General features: G+C 45.9%; 1 protein-coding gene across 3 annotated transcripts in view; it reads right to left on the bottom strand.

The window, feature by feature from the left end:
- The window catches only part of LOC306654219 (signal-regulatory protein beta-1-like), a gene marked incomplete at its 3' end in the record, with an annotated part of 55,046 nt that extends 37,052 nt beyond the window's left edge, over positions 1 to 17,994 (bottom strand). For 2 of the 3 annotated variants that reach the window (XM_079127546.1, XM_079127547.1), the window contains exons 1-2: positions 17,821 to 17,994; positions 11,957 to 12,310 (exon numbers count right to left, since the gene is read on the bottom strand). In XM_079127546.1, coding sequence (XP_078983672.1) covers positions 11,957 to 12,310; positions 17,821 to 17,893 — 427 coding nt within the window. In that variant the 5' untranslated portion in view covers positions 17,894 to 17,994. Of the gene's footprint in view, positions 1 to 6,433; positions 6,547 to 6,965; positions 7,302 to 7,803; positions 8,125 to 11,956; positions 12,311 to 17,820 lie in introns of those variants that run through there. The other variant, XM_079127545.1, reaches the window with a different exon arrangement.
- Between the last annotated feature and the right edge of the window lie 9,540 nt (positions 17,995 to 27,534).

Below are 27,534 nucleotides of genomic sequence, written 5' to 3'. Positions count from 1 at the left end.
ATGAAAAAATGATCTAAAAAAACCCTAAACACCTTGCAGGATACCAGCAAGTGCATTGACACACATGTAAAAACCCAAGAAGAGGAGAAAGAAGGGCAAAAGTGTCTTTGAACATAAATGTCCTCCACAATCCTGAATGTGATCAGGTGTATGAAGGGGCAAATCCAATATGCTCAACAATCTCCAGGTACCATAACTGGAGCAGAGCCACACGGAGGCACCTTGTAACCAACCTGCCAAATCTGAAGTAAGACACAAATCTGAAGCGGAACGAGAAGCATGATCAGCACATACAGCAGGTCCTCCTAAAGTTTTTAACAAGTTCTTAATGATGGGTACCAGAGGTAGAAAGTTGACAGTGATGAAAACAAAAATAAGAAACCAAGAATTTTATTCCTGGCACATCTGTCCTTCCAACATGAATGAGAAATGAAGATATTCCCAGAAAAACAAAAAACCAAGCAGGTCACTACCTCTAGAAATGTTCTCCATGAAAGTCTAAAGGAGGCCATGAGGTTGAAATGAAAGGACGATGTTAGATAATAAAGCCAAATTGTACCAGGCAAAAAAGATCTGTTGTGTCACAAGTGTTGCAAACTTCCTGATGCCTCAATCCCCACAGCTTAGGTGAACACACCATTCAGTCAACAGGTGTCAATGCAATAGACTGCTCTTGGCCTCGTGTTGTTCTGGTTATTCTGGGCTCACAGTTTCAGAGGTCAGTCCACTGTCAGCTGGCACCAAGGAGGGCTTGTGGTGGACAGCTGCTCAGTCCATCACAGTCAGCACCAGGAACCAGAGAGAGAGGAAAAGAGGGAGAGAGAGAAAGAGGGAAGGAAGGGGAGACAGGGAGAAGGAGAGGGAGAGAGAAAGAGAGAATGGAAGACAGGTAGTTGTTCGGAAGAGCAAGTGCACAAAAGGATCCAGGGACACAATGCCATCCTCAGGGACAGGCCTCAGTGACCTGCTTCCCTCCTGTCTACAGTTTCCACCTACTTCTGATTCCATCTCACTTCCATCAGAAAGGCAGTCGTCAAGAATGCAGACTCGATCTAGATGGTGGTGAGGATGTGGGAAAGGGAACTCTCACTCACTGTTAGAGAAAATGTCCCTTAGTAAACCCACTATGGAAATCAGGGTGGAGGTTCCTCAGGAAACTAAAAGTAGAACTGCTGTGTGATCGACTCTACCACTGCTTGGCGTTTATCTTAAAGAATTAAAGTCAGTGTGCAGCAGAGAACTGCAGAGGTACCTGCATACCTGTGGTTATGGTTCAGACAGGAGGTGTCCCTCACAAGCTCATGCAAAGAAGTTTATTGGTACAATGATTGGGTTGTGAGAGCCTTAAGCTAATAAGGATTAACTCAGTGGTGATACTAGACAGGTCTGGTGTGGATGGAAGAGATGGGCCCATGGAGGCATGCCTTTGGGGTCTATATTTGTTCAGAAAAGGGAGCTTTCTCTTACTTTCTCTTTTCCCTTACTTTCTCTCTGCTTCTTGGTGGCCATTTTCTGAGCTGCTTATTCTACCCCACATTTCTGGAATGAAATTTTGTTACAATTTTTTTTTTTTTTTGTTATTACTGCTTTCTAGTATATTTGAAGTTTTGGTATTGCAATACTTCCTGTTTCATTCTTCCTGCTAAGGATTGCTTTAGCTATTCTGGGTTTCTTATTCTTCCACATGAATTTCATGATTGCTTGCTCTGTTTCTGTAAGGCACATCATTGGGATTTTAATTGGAATTGCATTGAATCTGAATAGCACTTTTGGTAGTATGGCCATTTTGATGACATTAATTCTGCCTTTCCAAGAATATAGGAGATCTTTCCATCTTCTAAGGTCTTCCTCAATTTCTTTCTTCAGTGTTTTGTCGTTTTCCTTGTAGAGATCTTTTACCTCTTTGGTTAGATTGATTCCCAAGAATTTTTTTTTTTGAGGCTATTGCAAATGGAGTTGTTTTCCTCATTTCCCTTTCAGCTGTTTTGGCGCTTGCATATAAAAATGCTTTAGATTTATGCATGTTGATTTTATAGCCTGCTAATTTGCTGAATTCATTGATGAGATCTAGAAGTTTTCTGGAGAAGTTTTTGGATCCTCTAAATATAGATTCATGTCTTCAGCAAATACTGACAGCTTAAGTTCCTCTTTTCCTATTCATATCCATTGAATTTCTTTAGTCTGCCTAATTGCTCTGGCTAGAGTTTCGAGGACAATGTTGAATAGAAGTGGTGAAAGAGGAGATGCCTGTCTTGTTCCCATTTTTGAAGGGAATGGTTTCACTTTTTCTCCATTCAGAATGATGTTGGCCATGGGATTAGCATAAATAGCCTTTACAATGTTCAGGTATGTTCCTACTATCCCTAATTTTTCTAGTTTTCTGAGGATGAAGGGGTGTTGTATTTTGTCAAACGCTTTTTCTGTGTCAATTGAAATAACTATATGATTCTTTTCCTTAAGTCTATTGACATGATGGATTATGTTTATTGATTTACGGATGTTAAATCATCCTTGCATTCGAGGGATGAACCCCCTTGATCATGGTGCACAATTTTCTTAATATGTTTCTGGATACGGTTTGCCAATATTTTGTTAAGTATCTTTGCAACTATATTCATCAAGGATATTGGTCTAAAATTTTCTTTCCTCGATGCGTCTTGATCCAAGATTGCAGACTACAAGGAGGCTGTGTTCCTTGTCGCTCTGTAACTCCAGTTTCAAGCAGAGGATGTCTGTTTCTCGGTGAGACAGTTTTTATTGCTTATCCATCCCCTGGTGTTTACCCCTTTTGTCTGCTGTGATGACCTGCAGTCTGCCAGCATATTGACGGCTTTTTTGAGTGCAGATTGCTCACTGTCAGGCATCAATCATCCACCATTTACCTGCCTCTCGCCTGTCCATCGCCTGCCTTACACCTATCCATCACCCAACGCACGAGGTTCACCTCCCGATCGTCCGACAACAGTCAGCAAACTGATTTGATTTTCCATTTCATTCTTCAGGTTTGGAAAATTTTCTGATATTATTTCATTGAATAGGTTGCTCATTCCTTTGGTTTGTATCTCTGTGCATTCCTCAATCCCAATAATTCTTAAATTTGGTCTTTTCATAAAGTCCCATAGTTCTTGGAGATTCTGTTCATGATTTCTTACCATCTTCTCTGTTTAGGCAACTTTATTTTCAAGATTCAGTATTTTGTCTTCATTGTCTGAGGTTCTGTCTTCCAAGTGGTCTAGTCTTTTGGTGATGCTTTCCATTGAGTTTTTTATTTGGTTTATTGTTTCCTTCATTTCAAGGATTTTTTTTTTTTGAGACTCTCTCTCTCTTTGTTCAAATGTTCTTTTGCATCCTGCAGGTGCTCTTTCAGCTTATTGGTATTATCATTCATTGCCTGCATTTGCTCTCTTATCTCATCCTTTGCTTCATGAATCATCTCAATCATGTATAATCTGAAGTCCTTTTCTGACATTTCTTCTACCATACTGTCACTGGATTCTATAAATGTAGAATCTAGATTTGTTTGGATCATTTTCTTCCCTTGTTTTTTCATGTTGTTCATGTATTTTCCCCTCTAGCAGTGCAGATCTGGGGTATTGCAGATTCCCTGCTATAGCCTTATAGTGGACCTATAGGTTTCCAAAACCCTTTCTTTACGGGGAGATCAGTATTAGCTGTGCCCAATTCAGACACTATGCAATTCTAGACAAAATAACCCCTATGAGAACATTAACAAAATTGTCGTAGTAAAGAGAATGAATTCAAATATTATCTTCAGTATAACAAACAGATTTGCAATAAGGTCTGCAGTTTCTAATGGAGGACAAAGAGGATGCAGAGGGATATAGGATGTAGCTGTTAATGGGATAAGAAAAGAATATACAGAAGTTGCAGATAATAGAAAGGGCGAGGGTATAATCAAAAGAAATTGGATGTTTGCATGCAAAAAAGGAGAAAGAGACTCTGAGGGAACAGGTAAACAAAAGGAAAAGAGAGCAAGAAAAGTAAAGAAATAAAAAGTTTAAAATGTTCAATAAGGAGAAAAAAGAAAATCTACACTATAACTGTCATATAGTATTCAAACCTCCCAGTCTTCAGTAGCCTCTTTTTAAGTTTTGTTTTTATCTTATGGATTCAATGCTGGCAGGTCATGTTTGTCCAGGAATTTGCCAGTGTCTTCTAGCTTTTCCAGTCTTTTTTAGTCAAAATTAGCAATATAGATTCTAGTGTTCCTCTGGATTTCAAAAGTGTCTGCAGTGATATTTCTTTTTCATCACTAGTTTAATTGACATGGGTCTTCTCTTTCTTTTGGTTATTTGACTGAGTTTTTTTCAATCTTATTTACCTTGTTAAAGAACCCTTCTTTGCATTGATCCTCTGTGTCATTTTTATTCTCAATTTCATTAAATTCAGCTCTGATCTTAGTTATTTCCTATCTTCTACTATTTCTTGAATTAGTTTGTTCTTAATTTTCTATGAACAAGGGTTCTTACACTACTTATTTCTTTGAGATCTCTTTATTTTTTAAAGGTAGGCATCCAATGCTATGGATGTTCCTCTTAGAACTGCTTTCACAGTGTCCCAGAGATTTAGATATGTTGTATGTGTGTTCTCATTTGCTTGGAAGAGTTTCTTGATTTCTACTCTAATCCTCCTTACTCCATTCCGTATTTCAAGAATAGGTCACAGAGATGAGAACTCAGGGAAGATAGGATAGGGGACAATGCTGGAAGTGAGATTAAACTGGACACAAGTGGGTCAGAAGAGAAGAAGCTGATGTGGTGTGTGGACACGGATCCCACATGGGGACTGCCCTCTGGCAGACAGAGGAACCTCATGATGGTGACATTACCCACATAGCTGAGGGGCGTGGTGGTGCCCAAAGGGCGATGGCGTAAAAGGGGGCTGAGCTTCACCAAGGTAGAGAGGACACTTGGTCCACATCTTCAGTTAATACAAACAAGGTCGGCAGGGTTCAGACTTCTTTGGGTAAGTTTTTCCAAAGAAATAAAACACTAACACTCATTGTCTCTAATGGTTCAAATCACTGTGCACTAAGCACTCCTGTTATTGTTGTTTACATTTTCTTATATGTTTAAACCTACATTTAACTCTTGGGATTTTTAATATTTCCACAGACACTGTAAAGGTGGAGGAACGGTCGTTACTTTTCATGATCAATGTGTAGATGGCGTCCCAGGGATTCAGTTTGCAATCCTGCTCTTCCATGGAGATGGATGGCTGCCTTTATCCAGGAAAGTACTGATGTTAGTAGTGCTAAGGAACAAAATCACTCAGGTTCAGGAGAAACGTTTTGTGTGTGGGGGGGGCATTTCTTTTTATTTTCTGGGCTTGAGGCATCAGACACTTAGGTAAAGAGGAAGAAGAATATTATTTTTATTAAACCAAGGTGAGTTTTCATTGAGAACCTGAGGAAGGCTAGGGAGAAGGGGTATGCAGGAGAAAGAATGCAGGATGACCCTTGAGAGAGAGGACTTGGGGTGCTTGATGGTCACCCCAAGGCAGTGGAGGAGAGCCATCTTGTGTTCAATGGGGCTGGTCATCACATTCTGAGGGAGGGTCATGAGCTGCTGCCCAGAGGCAAGACCCAGGGCCCCTGCCCAGGAAATGAGTACAGACTCAGTCTTGGGGCATCAAGGACTGGCCAGAGGAGCAACAGGGGCCTGTGGACTGTGGGTGTCCAGGGAGGAAGCCATTTGGAGCAGAGTTTATAGAGGTGTGTCCACAACTTCTTCTCTTAGGCTGAGCACCATGGAGCAGGAAGGTGGCAGAGACTGAGGGTCAGAGGTAGCAGGGAGAGATGAAGGATTTGTGGGAAACATGTCCTCATTCAACTATCTGCTCTGCATTCATGCCACGTCTTGTTAGAGCTATGAGACACTGGTGTGGCCATCCTGCTGTGCCCGTCATGAGTGGACCAACATCCCCAAGCCAGGGCTCTGAGCTCAGCCTCTCCTGTGTCCTGACTGCCCTTTCATCTCCGGTCAGCTTGGCCACACTGAGGGTCAGAGGGGAGCAGCCCTGAGTGCAGGCCACCTAGCCCTTCTAACATTGCTGGACACCATGGAATCTTCTGGACTATGGAGGCCTAGCAGTGGACTAATGTAGAAGTGGCCTCCAAGGGACACACCCAATCTGCTGATCCTCATGACTCCCTGGGCCATCATCTCTGGAGCCCCTAGGACTCATGGACACCCATTACCAACCCTGACCTGCTCATCTCCTGCACACCCCACACAATTCATGGCAGCTGGCGACCCCAGAGAAGTTGCATGAGATCCTGAGGGTGCTCAGGGATGTGTGCCTGCTGTCTAGACACCACTGACTCTGCTGCTATGCCCAGGTGGCTGGCCTCCCACTGGCTCTGCCCCTCTGCAGCAGCCTGCTGCCCACCCTCCCCCCTCAGTTCTTACAGTCAGGACTTCTGCTTTCTGTGGATGAAGATGGCAGAGACACCGACTGCCAGTAGGATCTTGGGGCCCAGGAACAGGGCTACGAGATACGAAGCAGGCGTAGATTTCACTGTTCCTGAGAATCAAGGGACAGGAGGAGATATTAGAGGGACTCCTAGGAGTCCACTTCCAGCAGGCTGCACTTGCCCCATCTGAGGCTACCTGGGCCCCCCAAGTTATGACGCCATAGTCCACACACCCTGTCCTGGCTGCCCTGGTCAAGTGCTGACTCCTGAGTCAAGAGGTCCCTTATTCCCAGTCACCCAGCCTCAGCCCCAACATGTCCTCGCCAAGGGAAGGTGAAACGTGTGCTGCGTGCACACTGCCCTCCCAACCATGGTGGTTCCCTGGGAGCAGCTGACTTCAGGATGCTGCTGTGCTGCAGGCCTCTGGACTGCCCCACGAGAAGGAGGGGTCACTGCTCTTAACATCACAACAGAGACAAAACCAAGATCAAGTTGAGAAGTACTTGGTCAGTCGGGGTGGAGGCCTCACCAGCCAGGTCGTGGTCCAGGCAATGCACCCTGGAGTCTGCAGAGACCTGCAGGGTGCAGTTTCTGGTGGTGGCCGGCTGCCCATCATGCTCCACCTGGCAGGTGAAGGTCACGTCCTCCCTGTGCACAGACGGGTTCACCAGCAGCCAGCTGATCAGGTTGTAGGTCCCGTCCTTGCTCTCTGAGAGGGTCGAAGTCGTTTCTGTCTGGGACATGTTTCCATTCTCCACCCAGGTCAGCTGCAGGCTCCGGGGGTAGAACTTCTTCACCTGGCAGGTGACGTTCACCTGGCTCCCTGCCATTGTGGGCAGTGGGGTGACCTCCACAGTGGGCGGAACTGAAACAGCACAGGCAGGAGCTGTGACCTTATGGCACAGACAGCTGAGCTCCTGCCAGCTCAGCAAGGGCCTCCCTCAGGAGAGGGCCAGGCATGCAGCAGGCGCTCAAACATTGAGGGTTTTACAGGAATAGAATAAAAAATCACAAAGCCTGCCACACCATAGGCGCCCAGGGCCCAGAGGCTCCCCATGGGGTAAACGTGAGTGAGCTGACCAGCCCAACTCCTGGCCTGCAGAAAGTTTAGCACAGTACCTGGACCCACCCCCCTACCCTGGCATTCTGATGCTCGGCTCTGGTAGGAGCTCAGCAGGGGTAGTTGCTACTGGCCAATGAAGTGAAGCCACCAGCACATGACCACAGGGCAGGAGTCCCCATGTGCATGGCAGGTCGGCAGCCCTGCTGGGAAGTAGAGCCCTGGCCAGTGAGGTCCAGAGCAAAGGCCCCTGGGGAGCAGGCTGGGTGGTCAGGTGTGGGCAGGGGCGGGGATCAGGGTCCTGTACCTCGGATGGTGTCAGACAAGTTGGCAGTCCCACGAAGAGGAGGCCCCCCGTGCAGGGTGACGTGGGACACCTCGCAGATGACCTGAGAGTGGACGTCCCCGGGGGCCAGGGTCACCTGGGCTGTGCTGGACACCCTGTAGGACATACTTTCTCCCAAGAGGTCCACGCTTCTCTGGATGTGGGAGAGCTTGTTCCCATTTTTGAACCAGGTCAGGGTGATGTTGGGGGGGGAGAAGCCGTGGGACTCGCAGGTGAAGCTCACTGTGTGCCCAGGTGTGGCCCTGGTCGTAGGACCCGATACCTCAGGGGGAGAAGGTCTGGCTGTGAAGGAGCATGACAGACAATCAGGTGATGGAGCCCACCTCTGACCAGGAGCCAGTGACACTGAAGAACCGTCCTAGCGGTTGTCGTTCTTCTTGTTGTCGTTTTTATTTGTTGTCCTGGGGAACGACTCCAGGTACAAGCCAAACAGTTGCTGTGTCACTGGGCCACACTCAAATCCATGGCAAGACTTTATTTCTCCAATCCTCCTAATAAAGCTCTCTGGGTGCTGTGCATATCCCTGTGTGGGGTCCCTACCCTCCTGTCTCTAGGTGAGCCCAGCTGTCCAGCCAGACAGTAGGACCTGCAGCCCAGGTGCTGCTCCAGGCCTGAAGGCCACACCTTCCTCTCTGCCCCAGGGCATTGCTACCAACCTGGGCTAATGGAGGAACTCAGGCCGTGTCTCACTCTTTGTTATCAACTGTGTCCTCCTGGCCAACCTGGAATCCTTGACACCAGGGTGGAAAATTATTGAAGCAAATGCAGGGACAATGGCAACTGGGCACCACCATGAACATGGCAACCGGGCTTACTCTGCTGAGACACGGCCCAGTACCACATCTGTGCGGTAGGATGCCTGGCGCGTCTGTACTAGGCCACACTGAGCACAGGAGGCTTTCGATTACAGAGCTGCATCTGGAAACCCAGCAAGATGGTAGGGCATGTCGGTCTTCATGTGTCATCCCAGGGACTGGGGAGGCTAAGACAGAGGGGTCACAAGTTCAAGGTCAACCTGGGAAAATACCCTGAGCTCCTGCCATAAAATAAAAAGTCAAAAAGTCTGGGAATGTATCTCAGTGGTAAAGAGCCCTAGGTCAATCCCTAGAACCCAAAATAAACTAATCAAAACAAACCTGGGAAGCCAGATTCATCCTCCCAGAGGACTCTGTGCATGGTCGACCACAGGTGGTTATAAATTCATCTCCATTTTTCTTCTTTCCAAAAATATGCCATGGTTCTGACCTGGGCCATGTCCCCACTGTAAAAGGGACAGGATGAAGGGCACTTTTCTGAATCTGGGCTTCCCTGATCAATTTGCATTGGAGTCACAGGTCACTGAGTGCTGAGGAAGTCACAGGTTTGTTCATAACTGATGGTTAATTCCAAGAGATGCAGACCCAGGTCCCTGGGCTGGCCCTGAGGGCACAGAGGTCACAGCTCAGGAGGCTGATAACCTGTGGACAGGTCCTGAGAGGGCTCCTTTGAAGTCACTAGATTGCTCCTCATGACTTCGCACCGACCATATGTGTCATCAGGCAGCAAAGTCCATGAGTGTTTGTGTGAACAAATACTGACCTCACTGCCTGACCCAGGTCCAGCACTCAGAGGCCACACGATGGAAGGTGTCACTGAAGAAGTGGAGTCACCCAGACCCCAGCAGCCTGGAAGTCCCTACAGGGATTAGGGTCTTTGATCAGTGGTCACATGTCAAGAGCTGCTCAGCATCTTGATGCGGGTGTGAGCCACAGAGCCTTCCAGCTCTTGAGTCCCCACCTGCCCTGTGAGGGGGTCCGATGAGCGCCCCTTGTGGGATAAGGCTCAGAGAGGGGCATGGCCGGCCAAGGGCACAGGCTGGGGGAGGGGAGGAGAGCAGGTCGTCTCATCGTCACAGGAGGATTATTTAACTCCTGCTCCTTCTCTGCTGAGCCTCAGTGTCCCCTTCTGTAAGGTGATTGAGATCACCACCCTTCAGGATGAGGGGAGGGCAAGGCACAGGCTGGCATGCAGTAAGTGCCTAATAAATGACTCCTGTGCCTGCTATGCTCACTCCTGAAAACATACATTGTTCTTTAGTAGCCAGAAGGAGCAACAAATGCAGCGCGGACCCCAGGAACAGCCTCCGTCCTGCTCCTGCAGCTGCCAGGAGATCCCCAGTGAGAGGAGGAGCAGAAATCCCCAGATGAGGCTCCGCCCCTTTTCCTGCCCCAACCAGGTCCTGAGAGTCTCACCCAGGGCCTGAGGCAGCTGGGCAAGCAGCAGTCACTGAACTGAACCTCAACCTTCCCTCTGTTTTCTTAATAATCCCCACTGCAAGCAAGGTGGGCAAGAGCTTCTCACACCATGAAAACATCACAGGGGTTCCTCCAGAGAAGCAGGTTCTAGAAAATGGGACTCTGTGAAGGGACAAGGGACAGATTCCTGAGTGACATTTTGTGTCTTCGAGGCAGGGAGTGTGTGTGCTGAAGAACCAGGACTGGCTGGCTCCTGCTCCTGTTCAGAGGGACACATCAGATAGGGTCATGGGGCTGATGCTGGATCTGAGCAGCTCCGACAGCAGAGCCCTGCCGTGAGACCAGAGAGCTGAGCCCAGCACAGGCTGTTCTGAAGCATCCACACCCTGAAGGGCGAGCATGTCTCCTCCGCGGGGACCAGCTTTGTCAGAGGAAGAACCTTCCACTTTTCTCCTGTCACTTCAGGACATCAACTGAGGGGTCATCAGCCCTGGTTGTGCATTAGAAACTTCTGGAGTTCCTAAAATCTGCATTTTAAACAAAACGTCTGTGGAGTCTGCATCTGTAAGTTGAAGTCTTCAGGTTCCCGCGTGATTCCTACGCACAGCCAGTGGGGAGCCACTGACCCGCCCAGCACAGCAGTAAGAACAACCATAACATTTCTACAGGAAGAAGGATTTTGCCCTCATTCAAACAATAGAGCAGCTCTGTGTGTCTTACTGTGTTATGTCCCTATGGAAGGAGATCATGGACATTTGGGAAGGTTTTCCATTCACTATGGGATTCAGTGTATGAATGTGATGACTTCCTGAGCTGTGGGAGAGAGATGAGGAGCAGAAATGCTAGCTTCCTGCTCAACAGTTCAGGCCAGGATCTTTACTGAGCACCTACTGTGCCCTGGCACCTCTGTGGAGATGGTGTCTATTCCCAGGGCAGCAAGGAGCCTGGGCTGGACTCGGATCTGGGCCCTGTTCCCCATGGTGGCATTAATGAGCTGTGTGCAAGAGGGCAGCCTGGTCCTCCAGCTCCCCAGCTGTCAACAGGGCTGGGAGGGGTGTGAAGGTGCACAGTGTGCTGAGGACCTCAACTCATGCCTTAGGCAGAGCATGCAGGCCTCGTGAGGAAACACCATGAGCACCTGTGCTTCCTGAGCTGGGAATTTGTGGGTCACATACATGGGAAATGTCCCTGGTGAACTGACCCAGCTCTTTCGAAACTGCAGCGCTTGTGAGGGCTAGTCCCTGAGACACAGGGATTTCAAAACAATTCCAGGGCGAAGGCCCTGCCTGTTGGCAACTCCTCTATCAGGGCCTCAAGGACTATTGGGTGCTGTTTCAAAATGGGAAGTAAGGAGAGCATGTACTGCTGCCTTCCTGCTCTGGAGGCCTGGACTTCAAGGAAGGGACAGCAACATTAGCTGGGTGGGAGAAGAACTTTACCCTACTGATTCCATAGAATTCAGAGCACAGTTTGGCACACAGGAGGCACTGGGGTCTGTGGCAAAAAGAGACGAATCACCACAGGGGGACATGCTCTCTGAAGCCAGCAGACTAGGTCTGGCTCTGTGATTGGCAAGTCCCTCAAACCCTCAGAGCCCTCAGGTGAGTAGCCACAGGGCTGGGCCAGACCTGAAAAGGTAAGAGCTGTGGACCAGGCAGGTGAGGGGTGCAGATGGCCCCCATTTACCAGCCGTGGAGCCTGGATGAAGGAGCATGGCCTCCACAGGTCTCTGCCTCCCTGACCTCTAGAAAGGATGACAGCAGATCATGACAGCAGATCATGACAGCAGCAGCTGCTGCTTCTTATTGTGACTCTCAGAATGGAAGGTATCACCCTGACCTCTTGTCACACTCCAGGGACGAGGAGTCAGCTGTACTCACCTCGCACAGACAGCTCGGTGCCTGGTCCAGACTGAATCTCCTTGTTTACATTGCTGGATTTCCGGAACTTCACACAGTAGTAGGTGCCAGCATCTGCTGGGGTGACGTTCCTGATGCGGATGGAAAAGTCCCTGTTTTCCCTCAGTGTGGTATCTGAGACATCTGTGACTCGGGGGAAGTGGCCTTCTTTGAACTTGAAGATTGTCTCCCTGTCTGATCCTGACCCCTTAAACCACTCGATGGGCCCCACGGGGTACAGGGAGGTCACAGTGCAGTGCAGAGTGGCCGACTCTCCAGCAGCAACAGACACTGACATCTCAGGCTGAAGCACCTGCAGCTCTGGTTCAGCTGCTCCTAGAGGGAGACACAGGGTGGTCACTGTCATTCTGGTGGGAGCCTCTTGTTTTATCACGTATTATCCCTGTCAATGACAGTGCTCACAGAGCAGCCGCAGGCTCAGCACAGGTGTGTATCCTCACACTGAGCAGCACCCTGGCCTGCTCCTTCCACTGCGAAGCACCTGCTTCTGAGCCCAGAGCCCTGAGCGAGCTGGAGGGAGGGACCTGAGGGCCGGAGCCTCTCCTGTCTCTCAGGTGTCTCTAACTATTTGTTCCTCTTCCCTTTCTGACCACAAGGTCTCTGGCACTTCATGGACATGACATTGGCAGGGTCATGTGGCTCCTGAGACTCCTGAGCTGTGGGGAGTGGTGGGTGCAGTGAGGGGGACACGCATTTGACTCTGGCTCAGCCTCCCTGTTCCACGAGACCCCAGCTCATGATAGTTTCCCTCCCTCATCCTGGAGAGGTCATGGTGTACGTTACCGTGAACATGTAGCTCAGTTAAGAAATGTAATGTACTGAGGCCCCAGCGTATCCTCACAGTGTGATGACATTGTGTCAGGTTTCTGAGGTTGCTGTGACAAATGACTGCAAGCCCAATGTCGAAAACACCAGATCTATCATGTTACATTGTGAATCTCAGAAGCCCAATGTGCCGTCACTGGCGTCCTCCTGGGGTCATGGGAGCTGCTGCATGAGGAGGCTCTGTGCCTGGCTCTGCACATCCAGGGGTTCCTGAGCTGGTTCCCTTTGTTTACGGTCCCCTCTTATTCCACCCTTTTGCGTCCCCATCCCCCATCCTTCCCTGGCTCTTACCCTCCTGCCTCCTTCTCTCCAGGACCCTAATGATCTACTGGGTCCAAACTCACAAGAGACCAGCACTGTGAAGCAGTTGCCTCAATCACACTCTAGGATAATATGGTCAAAGTAGCAAAGGAAATCTGGAATGTCGTCATCAAATTGAAAACATCAACAGAGAGAGAGAGAGAGAGAGAGAGAGAGAGAGAGAGAGAGAGAGAGAGAGACAGAGAGAGACAGAGAGAGTGTATTAATACAGATATCCACTGAGGATTCCACGAATGGTTTGGACAGACATCTAAAAATATAAAAAATGAGAGCAGGAACCAGCAACATAGCTGAGTCTACAATACAGAACAAAAAAAAAAAAATTATCTAAAAAGAACCTAAAGACCCTTCAGAATACCAGCAAGTTCATTGACACATATATGAGAACCCCCGAAGAGGAGAAAGAAGAAGGGCTAAAGTTTATTTAAACAAGAAATGTGCTCCACAATCCTGAATGTGATACGTGTATGAATGTGTGAATTCAAGATGCTCAACACACTCCTGGTATCATTTACTGGAGCAGAGCCACACTGAACCACCTTGTAACCAACCTGCCAAAGCTGAAGTAAGAGAGACAAAGCTGAATTAAGAGAGACAAAGCTGAAGCCGAAAGAGAGGCATGTTCAGCACATTCAGCAGATTGTCCTACAGGTTTTATCAAGTTCTTAATGATGGAAACCAGAGGCCAAATGATGACTTCTCTAAATTGATGAAAGGAGAAAAATAAAATCCAAGAATTCTATTCCTGGCACATCTGTCCTTCCAACCTGAGTGGAAAATGAAGATTTTCCAAGATAATCAAAAACCAAGCAGGTCCCAACCTCTAGACAGGTCCTTCATGAAAGTCTAAGGGAGGCCATGAGGTTGAAAACAAAGGATGTCAGATAATAAGGCCAAGTTGTACCACAAAATAAAGACCTGTTGTAACAGGGATGTTCCAATCTTCCTAATGCCTCAATATCCCCACAGCAGATGTGAACATACCATTCAGTCAACAGGTATCAATGCAATAAGCTCCTCTTGGTCTCGAGTTCCCTTGTTGCTGACCCTGGATTATGATCTGGTGACATTCAGACACACCTGTGAACTCCCTCACAATGTCAGCCTGTGTGATCTGCAGGGACCCCAACAAGGCAAGTGACCAGGGGTTCTCTCTAGGAACTGTGTTCCTGATCAATCCTGAATTCCTTGTGCATCTCCAGGTGCAATTCCCACAGCTGTGTTGTCGTGGACCTTAGGTGGCTCATCAGTGGGATTAACTCTCACATTGACAACACAGTGGCCATGTGGAAGGGAGGTTCTCAAGTCAGGGCAAAGTCCCTGAGGCATGGCCCATGACTGCACGTGCCTGGCTACCTGGCTGTCCCAACGGCTCCACCTCCAAGCATGGCTGCCATTCCAAGTGATGGGTGACTTCTTGCACAAGGAGAACAGAGAAAGGAGCCATGTTAACCCTCTCTCCTTAAGATGCCCAAAGAAATAATTTGAGTTTATAAATGTCCACTGGGCATGTAGTTGGACTTTGAAGTGCTGCTATCTTCAACAGGCTAAGCATCTCTTCCTTACATTTAAATGTTCACAAATAAAGAATTTAAAAGACACAATTAAGACAACGATTACTACACTGGATGATGACCTCAGCCCCTCTCCATTAGTCAAGTTTGCATTGCTGTGATCAAACACCTGACAAGAACAGCTTAGAGGAGGAAAGCTTATTTTGGGCTCTCCATTTCAGAGGTCAGTCCACTGTCAGCTGACACCAAGGAGGGCTTGTGGTGGACAGCTGCTCAGTCCATGGCAATCAGCACAAGGAACCAGAGAGATCGGGTAAGAGGGAGAGAGAGAAAGAGGGAGGAGTGGATGGAGGGCTAGGGAGAGAGAGAGAGAGAGAGAGGGAGAGAGAGAGGATGGAAGAGAGGTGGGGTTGGTGGGAAGAGCAAGTGCACATGAAGATCCAGGGACACAATGCTGTCCTCAGGGACAGGCCCCAGTGACCTGCTTCCTTCAGCCAGGGCACACCTGCCTATAGTGACCAACACATTTGAACCCATCTCATTCCCATCTGAATAGAATTGGAATAGACGTTCCTTGGATTTGACAAAGGGGAAGGGAGACTGACAGAATGAATCGGACATAACCCTCCAATATTCATATGAGAATACATGACCAGAGTAACTCCACAGCATGTACAACCACACGAATGGGAAGTTATCCTCCATGTATGTATAACATGTCAAAATACACTCTACTGTCATATATCTAAAAAGAACAAATTTTAAAAAATTGAAAAAATCAAAACAGACACCACTGATATTTCCTTCTACCAATAAAAACCAAATTCCTCATGAAGTGTCCAGACCACTCACAAAAACCATCAACTGCCCCATGGGTTGAGGCCAACATCTGCCCCTCATGGCCTGTCTACATGTAATGAGAGTAGGAGATGCCTGCTGACCTCTTGGCACTCTAGACTTAGATTCTCCATGAATGCTGAGCACTTCAATGGCTCTCCCAGCTACCACAGCATCATCAGGACAGGACAGAGCACACCCAGACCCCTGGAGTGTCCCTGCTGCAGGATGCCATGGCTTCCCCATGCATCATCCCTTAGACAAACCCTGGGTATCTGAGGGGTCACCTCTCTCCTGGCCCCTTGGCTTGTTGGAATGCTCAGGATTAACCTAGTGAGCAGTAATGGAGTCTGGGGACTGTAGGAAAGGCACGGTCACACATCAGGCTCCCTGGACTCCATGGGACCTGCCTGCCTCCCACCCCTTAACCTAATCTCCATTTGAACCATGGGAACCAAGGAAAACACCCCTTGCCAAAGCCCAGGCAGTCTCCTGAGCCCAGGGCAGGTCACCTCTCTGTTCCAAGTCTGGAAGTGGGTCCATTACCATCAGAGTGAGAGAAACACCCCTGAACACAGCAGAGACAGCCACTGTCATAGCCTTTGCACATGCAGAGTCCCTGTCCTGAAGCCCTGCTGCCAGAGGACCTCACAGCTACTCCTGCACCTCCTCTTCATCTGTGCTCAGATCCCCTTCTCAGGGAGACCCACCCAGACACCCCATTACCAGAACCTCCCTCCTCAGGTTCTCCAGTCCCTTATCCAGCTGATGGTTTCCACTTCACACTGGTCACTGTTCAATAAGTGCTGTGATGCACTTCTTGGTTGTGTGTTGACCACTGTCCATGTCCCTAGAGTGATCTTAGTTAAAACAGGGCCACTACTTTTCCGTTTTTATGCCCAAAGCACTGCAAGTTCCTGTGACTGTTCCTGGCACACAGTAGGTGTCCAGTCAATGTGTGCCTAACATGTGAATTGCTCAGTGCAAAACCCGTTGTACTGCAGAAGTGTATTTGAAGTGGAGAAATTCGGTAAAAAATTACCATGTGTTGATTTCCCACAGAGAGCACTTGACTGAACAAGAGCTACTTGCCAAATAAGCCAGGAAGCAGAAGCACCCTGGAGACGAACACCACATACCCTCTTCCCCTTCCTCCACCATTCTCTACACCCATTGGCAGAAGCTGCAGAAAGATCATAAATCACGCAACACATTCCTCATTTACTAATTTCACATACAGATGAGGACCAGGCGCACTTTTATTACATTCCCATAGAAATGAAAAAAGGAGATGAAAATTGAAATCCTCTTGTGGTCTCTAGACCCTCATGATAATCATATGATCCCCCAGGACTTTGAGGGAAAAGCCTGCCCCCCACAGTCTTGTGCTACACACCATGAAAACAGACGTCTCTTCAATATAGAATCAGGGCCACAATTTCATGAGGAGAGTGGCTGACCCTGAGCCTGAAGCTCCCATCACACCCTCTGCATTTCTCCAGAGTCCTGGCACTGCCATGGGTCGACCCTGGGGCTCTTGGTACTTCTATTTTCTCATCTGTAACGTGGGATGGCCAGAGTGCTTTGGGCATCATGATCACATAACATGAGAGCTCTAGAGTCTTTCAAGCAAGTCGAGCCCATGGTGAGTGTTCAAGAAATTCCAAGTTTTACTCAGTATATTTCCTGAAGCCTGGAACCTTCCACTGGCATCTGTGATAGAGATGAGGGTGTGTTCATCATCAAAGCTTGTGTCAGTTAGCTTTTCATTACTGTAAGAAATACCTGAGACAAATCCACTTCTGAAGAGAAAAGGATGCTGACAGCTCAGAGTTTTAGAGGTTTCAGTCCAGCATTGATTGGCCCCATGGTTATTGGGTCTGCGGAAGGCAGGAAATAATGGTGGGAAAGGCAAGATGGAACAAAGCCATGTACCTCAAGGCCAGAGTATGAGAGAAAGAAAGAGAAGGGGGAGTGGACAGAGAGAGAAGAGCTCCCTCCATGGCCCTGAGGAGAATGCCTCACTTCTTGAGTTCCCAGCATTTACCAGGATATGAACACTGATCCTTTTAAAAGATTTTTTGTGCACTAAAACGTATAATATGCAACTAATTCTTCCTACTGTTTCAAGTCTCAGATGTGATGCTTCTGACCTCAGCTGCAGGGGATGCATCCCAAAGACAGTGCTCAGGACTCTTGGGCTCCATATAATGCCCTGTCCTGGCACTGCTGGCTGAGCCTGTGTTTGTCGTCAGTCTCTGGGCATCCAAGGGCAGAGTTGACCCAGGGCCCAGGACAGAGGATTCTCCCCAGACCGTGCTCACTCACCTGCAAGTCCCAGCAGGAGGGTCAGCAGCAGGACACAAGGATGCTGGGGCCAGGAGGCAGAAACAGACATCATGGAGCCCAAAGGACCTGCTCTGTCCCCGTGTCTGTGCCGGGGAGATGCCAGACTCTGCTCTGTGGAGAGAACTGACACCTGCCTCCCTTGTTGCAAGAGGAAGTGACTGTGACGGAGTGACGAGCAATTTCCTTCAAGAGTGTGAAGTAGAAACCAGGGAGCACAGGCAGCGAAGGTGAGGAGTTTCTTACGCTGCTCTCAGGAGGAACTGGACAGGCCTCCTTCCCCTCGGTCTGTGGTGGCCCACTGGGCCCCTGGTGGCTTCCTGGGACTCAATGACTGTGTATCTGGGAGTCCCAGGACAAGGAGGATGTTCAAGAGTCTCGTGACCCTGAGATCCAGGGTGTGGCTGGCTTTGGCCTCACTCTTCAGCAGCCTCACTAAGAGCCACTCAGCAGAGGGAGAGGAGGGCTTCTGAGGCTTGCTCAGTGTTGGGGGGGAGCTGGTCATTTCCTGCAAGCGGCACACATTACAAATCATTTTTTCCTTCAGAGGATTATAGTTAGTGATAATAGTTGGTTCATCCTGACAAAACCAGACATACAAGGAATTTGGTTTCAGTTCTGGATCTCCCTTTCCTCACCCAGTACCTCCTTCTTCTGCATCTCAACTAGATTTCTTTTTGCTCATCTCTGTATTGATTTTTGATTGAATCATACATTCATTCTTGATTCATACATTGATTGTTTTGATTCATACATTCCCTCTGCACATAACAAGATTTTCTAAGAATTCCTTCTGCATTCCCTCCTCTATCCTTCCTTCCTCTCTGACTCTCTGACTATCAGTCTCCTTCTATTCCACCGACCTTTCCTGTATCTCCATTATACATAGCCCTCCTCACTTTCTTTCCTGTATTTAACTCTAGCCTCCACAGGTGAGAGAAAACATTCCAATTTTCACTTTCTGAGTCTGGCTTATTTCACTTAACATGATATGCTCCATTTCCATCCATTTACCAGCAGTTGCCATAACGTCGTTCTTCTTTGTGCGTGAGGAGGACTCCTTTGTTTGTAGAAAACAGTTTCTTAACCCATTCATCTATTGTCAGGTTCCTGGTTTGATTCCATAATCCAGATATTGTGCATTGTTCTTCTTTTTTTTTTTTTTTTTTTTAATTCTAATAATTTTTTTTTTATTGTAAACAAATGGGATACATGTTGTTTCTCTGTTTGTACATGGTGTAAATGCATACCATTTGTGTAATCATAAATTTACATAGAGCAATGTTGTTTGATACATTCTGTTATTTTTTCCCTTCCCCCCACCCCTCCCACCCCTCTTTACCCTCTATACAGTAGTTCCTTCCTCCATACTTGCCCCCCCTCCCTAACCCTAACTCTAACCCTTCCCTCCCCCCCATTATGTGTCATCCTCCACTTATCAGCGATATCATTCGTCCTTTGGCTTTTTGAGATCTGCCTATCTCACTTAGCATGATATTCTCCAATTTCATCCATTTGCCTGCAAATGTCATAATTTTATCATTCTTTATGGCTGAGTAATATTCCATTGTATATATATACCACAGTTTCTTTATCCACTCATCAATTGAAGGGCATCTAGGTTGGTTCCACAGTCTGGCTATTGTGAATTGAGCAGCTATGAACATTGATGTGGCTGTATCTCTGTAGTATGCAGATTTTAAGTCCTTTGGGTATAGGCCAAGGAATGGGATAGCTGGGTCAAATGGTGGTTCCATTCCAAGTTTTCTAAGGAATCTCCACACTGCTTTCCATAGTGGCTGCACTAATTTGCAGCCCCACCAGCAGTGTATGAGTGTACCTTTCTCCCCACATTCTCGCCAACACCTGTTGTTGCTCGTATTCTTGATAATCGCCATTCTAATTGGGGTGAGATGGAATCTTAGGGTGGTTTTGATTTGCATTTCTCTTATTACTAGAGATGTTGAACATTTTTCCATATGTTTGTTGATTGCTTGTAGATCTTCTTCTGTGAAGTGTCTATTCATTTCCTTAGCCCATTTGTTGACTGGACTATTTGAATTCTTGGAGTAGAGTTTTTTGAGTTCTTTATAGATTCTGGAAATTAGTGCTCTATCTGAAGTATGATTGGCAAAGATATTCTCCCACTCTGTAGGCTCTTTCTTCGCATTGCTGATAGTTTCCTTTGCTGAGAGAAAGCTTTTTAGTTTGAATCTATCCCAGTGGTTGATTCTAGCTTTTATTTCTTGTGCTATGGGAGTCCTGTTAAGGAAGTCTGGTCCTAGACCAACAAGGTGAAGATTTGGACCTACTTTTTCTTCTATAATCTGCAGGGTCTCTGGTCTGATTCCAAGGTCCTTAATCCATTTTGAGTTTAGTTTCGTGCATGGTGAGAGATATGGGTTTAGTTTCATTCTGTTGCATATGGATTTCCAATTCTCCCAGCACCATTTGTTGAAGAGGCTATCTTTTCTCCATTGCATATTTTTGGCCCCTTTGTCTAGTATGAGAAAATTGTATTTATTTGGGTTTGTGTCCGTGTCCTCTATTCTGTACCATTGATCTACCTTTCTATTTTGGTACCAATACCATGCCGTTTTTGTTACTATTGCTTTGTAGTAGAGTTGAAGATCTGGTATTGCAATACCCCCTGTTTCACTCTTCCTGCTAAGGATTGCTTTAGCTATTCTGGGTTTCTTATTCTTCCAGATGAATTTCATAATTGCTTGCTCTATTTCTGTAAGGTACATAATTGGGATTTTAATTGGAATAGCATTGAATTTGTATAGCACTTTAGGTAGTATGGCCATTTTGACAATATTAATTCTTCCTATCCAAGAACATGGAAGATCTTTCCATCTTCTAAGGTGTTCTTTAATTTCTTTCTTTAGTGTTGTATAGTTCTCATTGTAGAGGTCTTTCACCTCTTTTGTGAGATTGATTCCCAAGTATTTTATTTTTTTCGAGGCTATTGTGAATGGGGTAGTTTTCCTAATTTCTCTTTCTGAAGATTCATCACTTATGTATAAAAATGCGTTGGATTTATGGGCATTGATCTTGTAACCTGCTACTTTACTGAAATCACTTATGAGTTCTAAGAGTTTTCTGGTGGAATTTCCAGGTTCCTCTAAATATATAATCATGTCATCAGCAAACAGGGATAGTTTGAGTTCTTCTTTTCCAATTCGTATCCCTTTAATTTCTTTGGTTTGTCTAATTGCTCTGGCCAGAGTCTCAAGAACGATGTTGAATAGAAGTGGTGAAAGAGGGCATCCCTGCCTTGTTCCAGTTTTTAGGGGGAATGCTTTCAGTTTTTCACCATTTTAGAATGATATTAGCCATGGGCTTAGCATAAATGCCTTTACAATGTTAAGGAATGTTCCCACTATCCCTCTTTTTTCTAGTGTTTTGAGCATGAAGGGGTGCTGTATTTTATCAAATGCTCTTTCTGCATCTATTGAAATAATCATGTGATTCTTGACTTTAAGTCTATTAATATGGTGAATACCGTTTATTGATTTCCTGATGTTGAACCAACCTTGCATCCCTGGGATGAAACCCACTTGATCATGGTGCACTATCTTTTTAATATGTTTTTGTATGCGATTTGCTAAAATTTTGTTGAGAATTTTTGCGTCGATGTTCATTAAGGATATTGGTCTGAAATTTTCTTTCCTTGATGAGTCTCTGTCTGGTTTAGGTATCAGTGTGATATTGGCTTCATAGAATGAGTTTGGGAGGGTTCCCTCCTCTTCTATTTTATGGAATACTTTGAGAAGTATTGGAATGAGCTCTTCCTTAAAGGTTTTGTAGAACTCGGCTGAGAACCCATCTGGTCCCGGACTTTTTCTTTGTTGGTAGGCTTTTGATGACTTCTTCTATTTCAGTACTTGAAATTGGTCTATTTTAAATTGTTTATGTCCTCCTCATTCAGTTTAGGCAATTCATATGTCTCTAGAAACCTGTTGATGTCTTCGAAATTTTCTATTTTGTTGGAGTATAGATTTTCAAAATAGCTTCTAATTATGTTTTGTATTTCCATCCTGTCTGTTGTGATATTTCCTTGTTCATTCCAAATTTTAGTGATTTGGGTTTTCTTTCATCTTCTCTTTGTTAGTGTGGCTAAAGTTTTATCAATTTTGTTTATTTTTTCAAAGAACCAACTATTTATTTTGTCAATTTTTTGTATTGTTTCTTTTGTTTCAATTTCATTGATTCACCTCTGAGTTTAACTATTTCCTGTCTTCTACTACTTTTGGTGCTGGTCTGTTCTTCTCTATCTAGGGTTTTGAGCTGTAGTGTTAGGTCATTTATTTGTTGAGTTTTACTTCTTTTATTAAATGCGCTCCATGAAATAAATTTCCCTCTAAGTACTGCTTTCATAGTGTCCCAGAGATTTTTGATATGATGTTTCTTTGTTCTCATTTACCTCTAAGAATTGTTTAATTTCCTTCCTAATATCTTCTGTTATCCATTCATCATATAATAGCATATTGTTTAATCTCCAGATGTTGGAATAGTTTCTGTGTTTTACTCTTTCATTTATTTCTAACTTCAATCCATTATGATCTGATAGAATACATGCTAGTGTCTCTATCTTCTTGTATTTGCTAACATTAGCTTTGTGGCATAATATATGGTCTATTTTAGAGAAGGATCCATGTGCTGCTGAGAAGAAAGTGTATTCACTCTTGGTTGGATGGTATATTCTATAAATGTCCGTTAAGTCTAAATTATTGATTGTGTTGTTGAGATCTATGGTTTCTTTGTTCAATTTTTGTCTGGAAGATCTGTCCAGTGGTGAGAGAGGCATGTTAAAATCACCTAGTATTATTGTGTTGTGGTCTATTTGGTTTCTGAAATTGAGAAGGATTTGTTTGACATACATAGATGAGCCACTGTTTGGGGCATAGATGTTTATGATTGTTATATCTTGCTGATTTATGCTTCCCTTAAGCAGTATGAAATGACCTTCTTTATCCCTTCTGACTAACTTTGGCTTGAAGTCCACATTATCGGAAATGAGGATGGATACTCCAGCTTTTTTGCTGAGTCCATGTGCATGGTATGTTTTTCCCCATCCTTTCACCTTTAATCTATGGGTATCTTTTTCTATGAGGTGAGTCTCTTGCAGGCAACATATTGTTGGATCTTTCTTTTTAATCCAGTCTGCCAGTCTATGTCTTTTGATTGATGAATTCAGGCCACTAACATTCAGGGTTATTATAGAGAAATGATTTGGTTTCCCGGTCATTTGGTTCATTTTTAAAATTTTGTTTATTTATTTGTTTGACACAACTTGTTTCCTCCTTTATTTGACAATTCCTTTAGGATAATTCCTCCCTTTGCTGATTTGCTTCTTTGTTTTTCATCTCTTCCTCATGGAATATTTTGTTGAGAATGTTCTGTAATGCTGGCTTTCTTTTTGTAAATTCTTTTAGCTTTTGTTTATCATGGAAGGATTTTATTTCATCGTCAAATTTGAAGGTAAGTTTTGCTAGGTATAAGATTCTTGGTTGGCATCCATTTTCTTTCAGGGCTTGAAAAATGTTGTTCCAGGACCTTCTAGCTTTTAGGGTCTGGATTGAAAAATCTGCTGATATGCGTATTGGTTTCCCCCTGAATGTAATTTGGTTCTTTTCTCTCACAGCCTTTAAAATTCTGTCTTTATTTTGTATGTTAGGTATTTTCATTATAATGTGCCTTGGTGTGGGTCTGTTGTAATTTTGTGTATTTGGAGTCCTGTAAGCCTCTTGAACTTGATTTTCCATTTCATTCTTCAGATTTGGGAAATTTTCTGATATTATTTCATTGAATAGGTTGTTCATTCCTTTGGCTTGTTTCTCTAGACCTTCCTCAATCCCAATAATTCTTAAATTTGGCCTTTTCATGATATCCCATAGTTCTTGTAGATTCTGTTCATGATTTCTTACCATCTTCTCTGTTTGTTCAACTTTGTTTTCAAGGTTAAATATTTTGTCTTCAATGTCTGAGGTTCTGTCTTCCAGGTGTTCTATCCTATTGGATATGCTTTCTATGGAGTTCTTAATTTGGTTTATTGTTTCCTTCATGTCAAGGATTTCTGTTTGGTTTTTTTTCAATATCTCTAACTCTTTATTGAAATGATCTTTTGCTTCCTGTATTTGCTCTTTTAACTGTCGATTGGTGCGATCATTCAATGCTTGCATTTGCTCTTTCATCTCATCGTTTGCTTCTCTGATCATTTTAATTATGTACATTCTGAACTCCTTTTCTGTCATTTCTTCTGCCATGCTGTCATTGGGTTTTATTGATGTAACATCTAGATTTGTTTGCAGCATTTTCTTTCCTTGTTTTCTCATATTGTTCAGATATCAGTGGACCGCTGAGATATTGCAGATTTCCTCTGTTGATTTACAATGTCCCTGAAGATTTCTATATATATCCCCTCTTAGCCTTCAGTAGGCTGAAGTCTTGGAGGAAGTTGATAATGCGGTGCTCCACAAGGAAGCTGCCTCTCTAGGAGTGGTGGCCTTCAGGTGGGGTATATTCCCTGCTAGTGGGCAGAGGTGCCTCCACTTGTTGACCAATGGTCATCCAAAGGGGACCTAGGCTGTGGGCTGAGGCAAGGCCTGTTTGGGCCTGTGTCTCTGGTTTTACCGTCCTTGTGGGGAAACCTCACCAGGCAGGGAAGACTCACCCAGTGGGGAGGTCTCGCTGGTCAGTTTCCTCCTAGAGGTTCCCCTCAATTTACAGCTACTGCCTGGGCTGGGCTGCCTTCCTCTGCAAAGTTTCCAGGGGCCCGGCCCTACCTCCTGGGCCTGGGAGCCTCACCCTTCGCAGATGAATCTCCTTAGGCTGCCCCTCCTCAGAGAATTTGCCCATATGCCTGGAACCTTCGCCCCGCCCTAAGCCTGTCTCTGTGCGGCTCTTCCACCCCGAAGCCTCCTAGATCCTGGGACCCTGTTCTGCACCTAATCGCCTGGCTGCGTGGCCCCTCCTCTGAGCAGCCACCTGTGGCCCCGAACAATCGCTCTGAGTCCCAGAGACCCGCCACAGGCCTCTTCCTCCAGACAGCCGCCCAGTATGCCGGTGCGGTCACTAGGAGTCCAAGAAACTCACTTCGTGCCTCCTCCTCCCACCAACCACCCGTAGCCCGGGGCAATCAATCACTCCGAGTCGAAGTGACCCTCCCCGTTCCTCCTCCTTCTCCAGATAACCCCCCGGGTGTTCAGGAGCAGTCCCTCTGAGTGGCTCTGAATCCACGTGACCCGCTGCACGGGTCCTCTGGGCACCGCCCGGAGCTCTGGTGCGTCCACTCAAGACCAAGCGTCCCACCACGCTTCTCCTCCAGGCAGCCCCCCTGTGTTCAGGAGCTGTCACTTTAAGACCAAACAACTCACCACTCGCCTTCTCCTCTGAGCAGCCGCCTGGAGCACTAATGCAGTCACTGCGAGTCCAAAGGACCCGCCGCGCTCCTTCTCCTCCTTCTCCTACTCCTCCGGGCAGGCCCCGGGGTTCAGAAGTGGTCAGAGTCCAAACAGCTCGCCACGCAGCCCCTTCTCTGGCAACCGCCTGTAGCTCCCATGTGGTCACCCAAATCCAAGCGGCCGCTCCTCTTCCTCCTCGTCCTCAGGGCAGGCCCCGGTGTTCAGAAGCGTCGTTCTGAGTCTAAACAGCTCGCCGCGCAGCTTCTCCTCTGGCAACCGCCTGCAGCTCTGGTGCAGTCACTCCGAATCCAAGTGGCCACGCTCCTCTCCTCCTCCTCAGGGCAGGCCCCGGTGTCCTGAGTCCACACAGTTCTCCCCGCCACTCCTCCCCCGGGCAGCCGCCGGAGCCCCAGTGGCTGCTCCGAGTCCCAGCGCTGTGCCGAGCGGCCTCCTCTACAGCGCTCCCAGCTATCCGAGTTCACTGCTCCAGCGGGGGGAGGGGCGTCTCGCCGGCAGTTCTACTTCACAAAGTTTCCTGCGTTCCGGGACCCCCGTCCCATCCGGGATGCCCCCCCAGGGAGTGAGAGTCACCCGGCTGCTTTGAGTTGGTCCCAAGCGTCCCAATATCTCCTCTCTTGAATCCTGAGTCCTGGAGCAACACGAAATGCAGCCACCCTCTAGGCTGCCATCTTGAAAACCGCATTGTTCTTCTATAAACATTTAGGTGGCTGCATCTCTGTAGTATACTGATCTTAGATCTTTTGGAAAAATATCAAGGAGTGGGATAGCTGGGTCATGCTGTGGTTCCATTCTTGGTTCTTTGCGGATTCTCCATGCTGTTTTCCAGAGTGGCTGACCTCATTTGTAGAACCAGCAAAAATATATGAGTGTACATTTCCCCACACGCTTACCAACACTTATTATTATTTGTGATCTTGCCACTTTCCCTCTGATTGGAATGAGATGAAACCTTGGGGTGGTTTCGATTTGCGTTTCCCTGAGTTTGAGGAGTGATGACAATTTTTTTCATAGACATATTGACCATCTGTGTTTCCTCTTTTGAGAAGTTTCTGTTTCTTTTTCTTGCCCATTTGTTGGTTGGGTTATTATTATGGTTATTTTTTGTGTGAGTTTATTTAACTTCTTTGCATATACTAAGTACTAATCCCCTGTAGGAGGAGTGACTGGCAATGATCTTGGCTCCTTTTTTTAAGATCTATCTTCATTCCTGTAATCATTTCCTTCCTGTGCACAAGATTTTAGCTGATGGCATCCAACTTATTTATTCTTCGTTTTCTCTCTTGCCCTTTGGAGGTTTTATTAGGGAAGTTGTCACCAGCATCTATGTGATAGAGTGTTGGCCCTCTGTTTTCTTCTAGTGGTTGTAATCTTCTTGAATTAATTCTTGTGTCTTTGATCCATTTTGATTTGACTTTTGTGCAAGATGACAGATATGGATCGGGTTTCATTTTCCTACAGATAGCTAGCTGCCCAGTTTTCCCAGCACCATTTGGTGAAGAGGCTGTCTTTTTTCCAAAGTGTATTTTCAGCACTCTTATCAAATATCAGCTTGCTGTGAGTATGTGGGTTTGTCCTGTGTCTTCTGTCCTTTTCCATGGGTCTTCATGTCTTTTGTTGTCAATACCATGTTGTTTTGCTTACTATAGATCTCTCGTATAATTTCAGATCACATGGATGTCCCCTGCATCATTTTCTCTTTCAGTAATGATTTAGCTATACTGGGATTTTATTCTTCCAAATGAATTTGAGAATTGCTTGTTAATTCTGTGAAGAATGCTATTGTCATTTGCATGGTGCTTGCATTGAATCTGCATATTGCTTTTGGTAGTATGGCCTTTTGGATAATGCTAATTCTGCCTATGCAAGAACATGGATGTCATTCCATCTTCTACAGTTTTCTTCCATTTCCCAGTGTCTTCTAGATTTTCCAGTATTTTTTAATTAAAATTTGCAAGATAGATTCCAATGTTCCTCTGGATTTTGGACGAGTCCACAGTGGTATTTCCTTTTCATTGCTCATTTGATTGACTTGGTCTTCTCCTCTTTCTTTTGGTTATGTGACTGAGTGTTTTTCAATATTATTTATCATTTAAAAGAATTACCTCTTCCTTGCATTGATCCCCTATATCATTTTCATTCTCAATTTCAATTATTTTCTACTCTGATCCTAGTAATTCCCTATATTCTACTGTTTTTGGAATTAGATTTTCTTAGTTTTCTAAGTCCCTGAGGTGCAGCATAAACTTATTCCTTTGAGAGCTCTTCA

The sequence above is a fragment of the Sciurus vulgaris genome (assembly GCF_902686455.1).
Source record: "Sciurus vulgaris genome assembly, chromosome: 2".
Lineage (NCBI taxonomy): Eukaryota > Metazoa > Chordata > Mammalia > Rodentia > Sciuridae > Sciurus > Sciurus vulgaris.
This window is presented reverse-complemented; position numbering and strand designations above follow the sequence as displayed.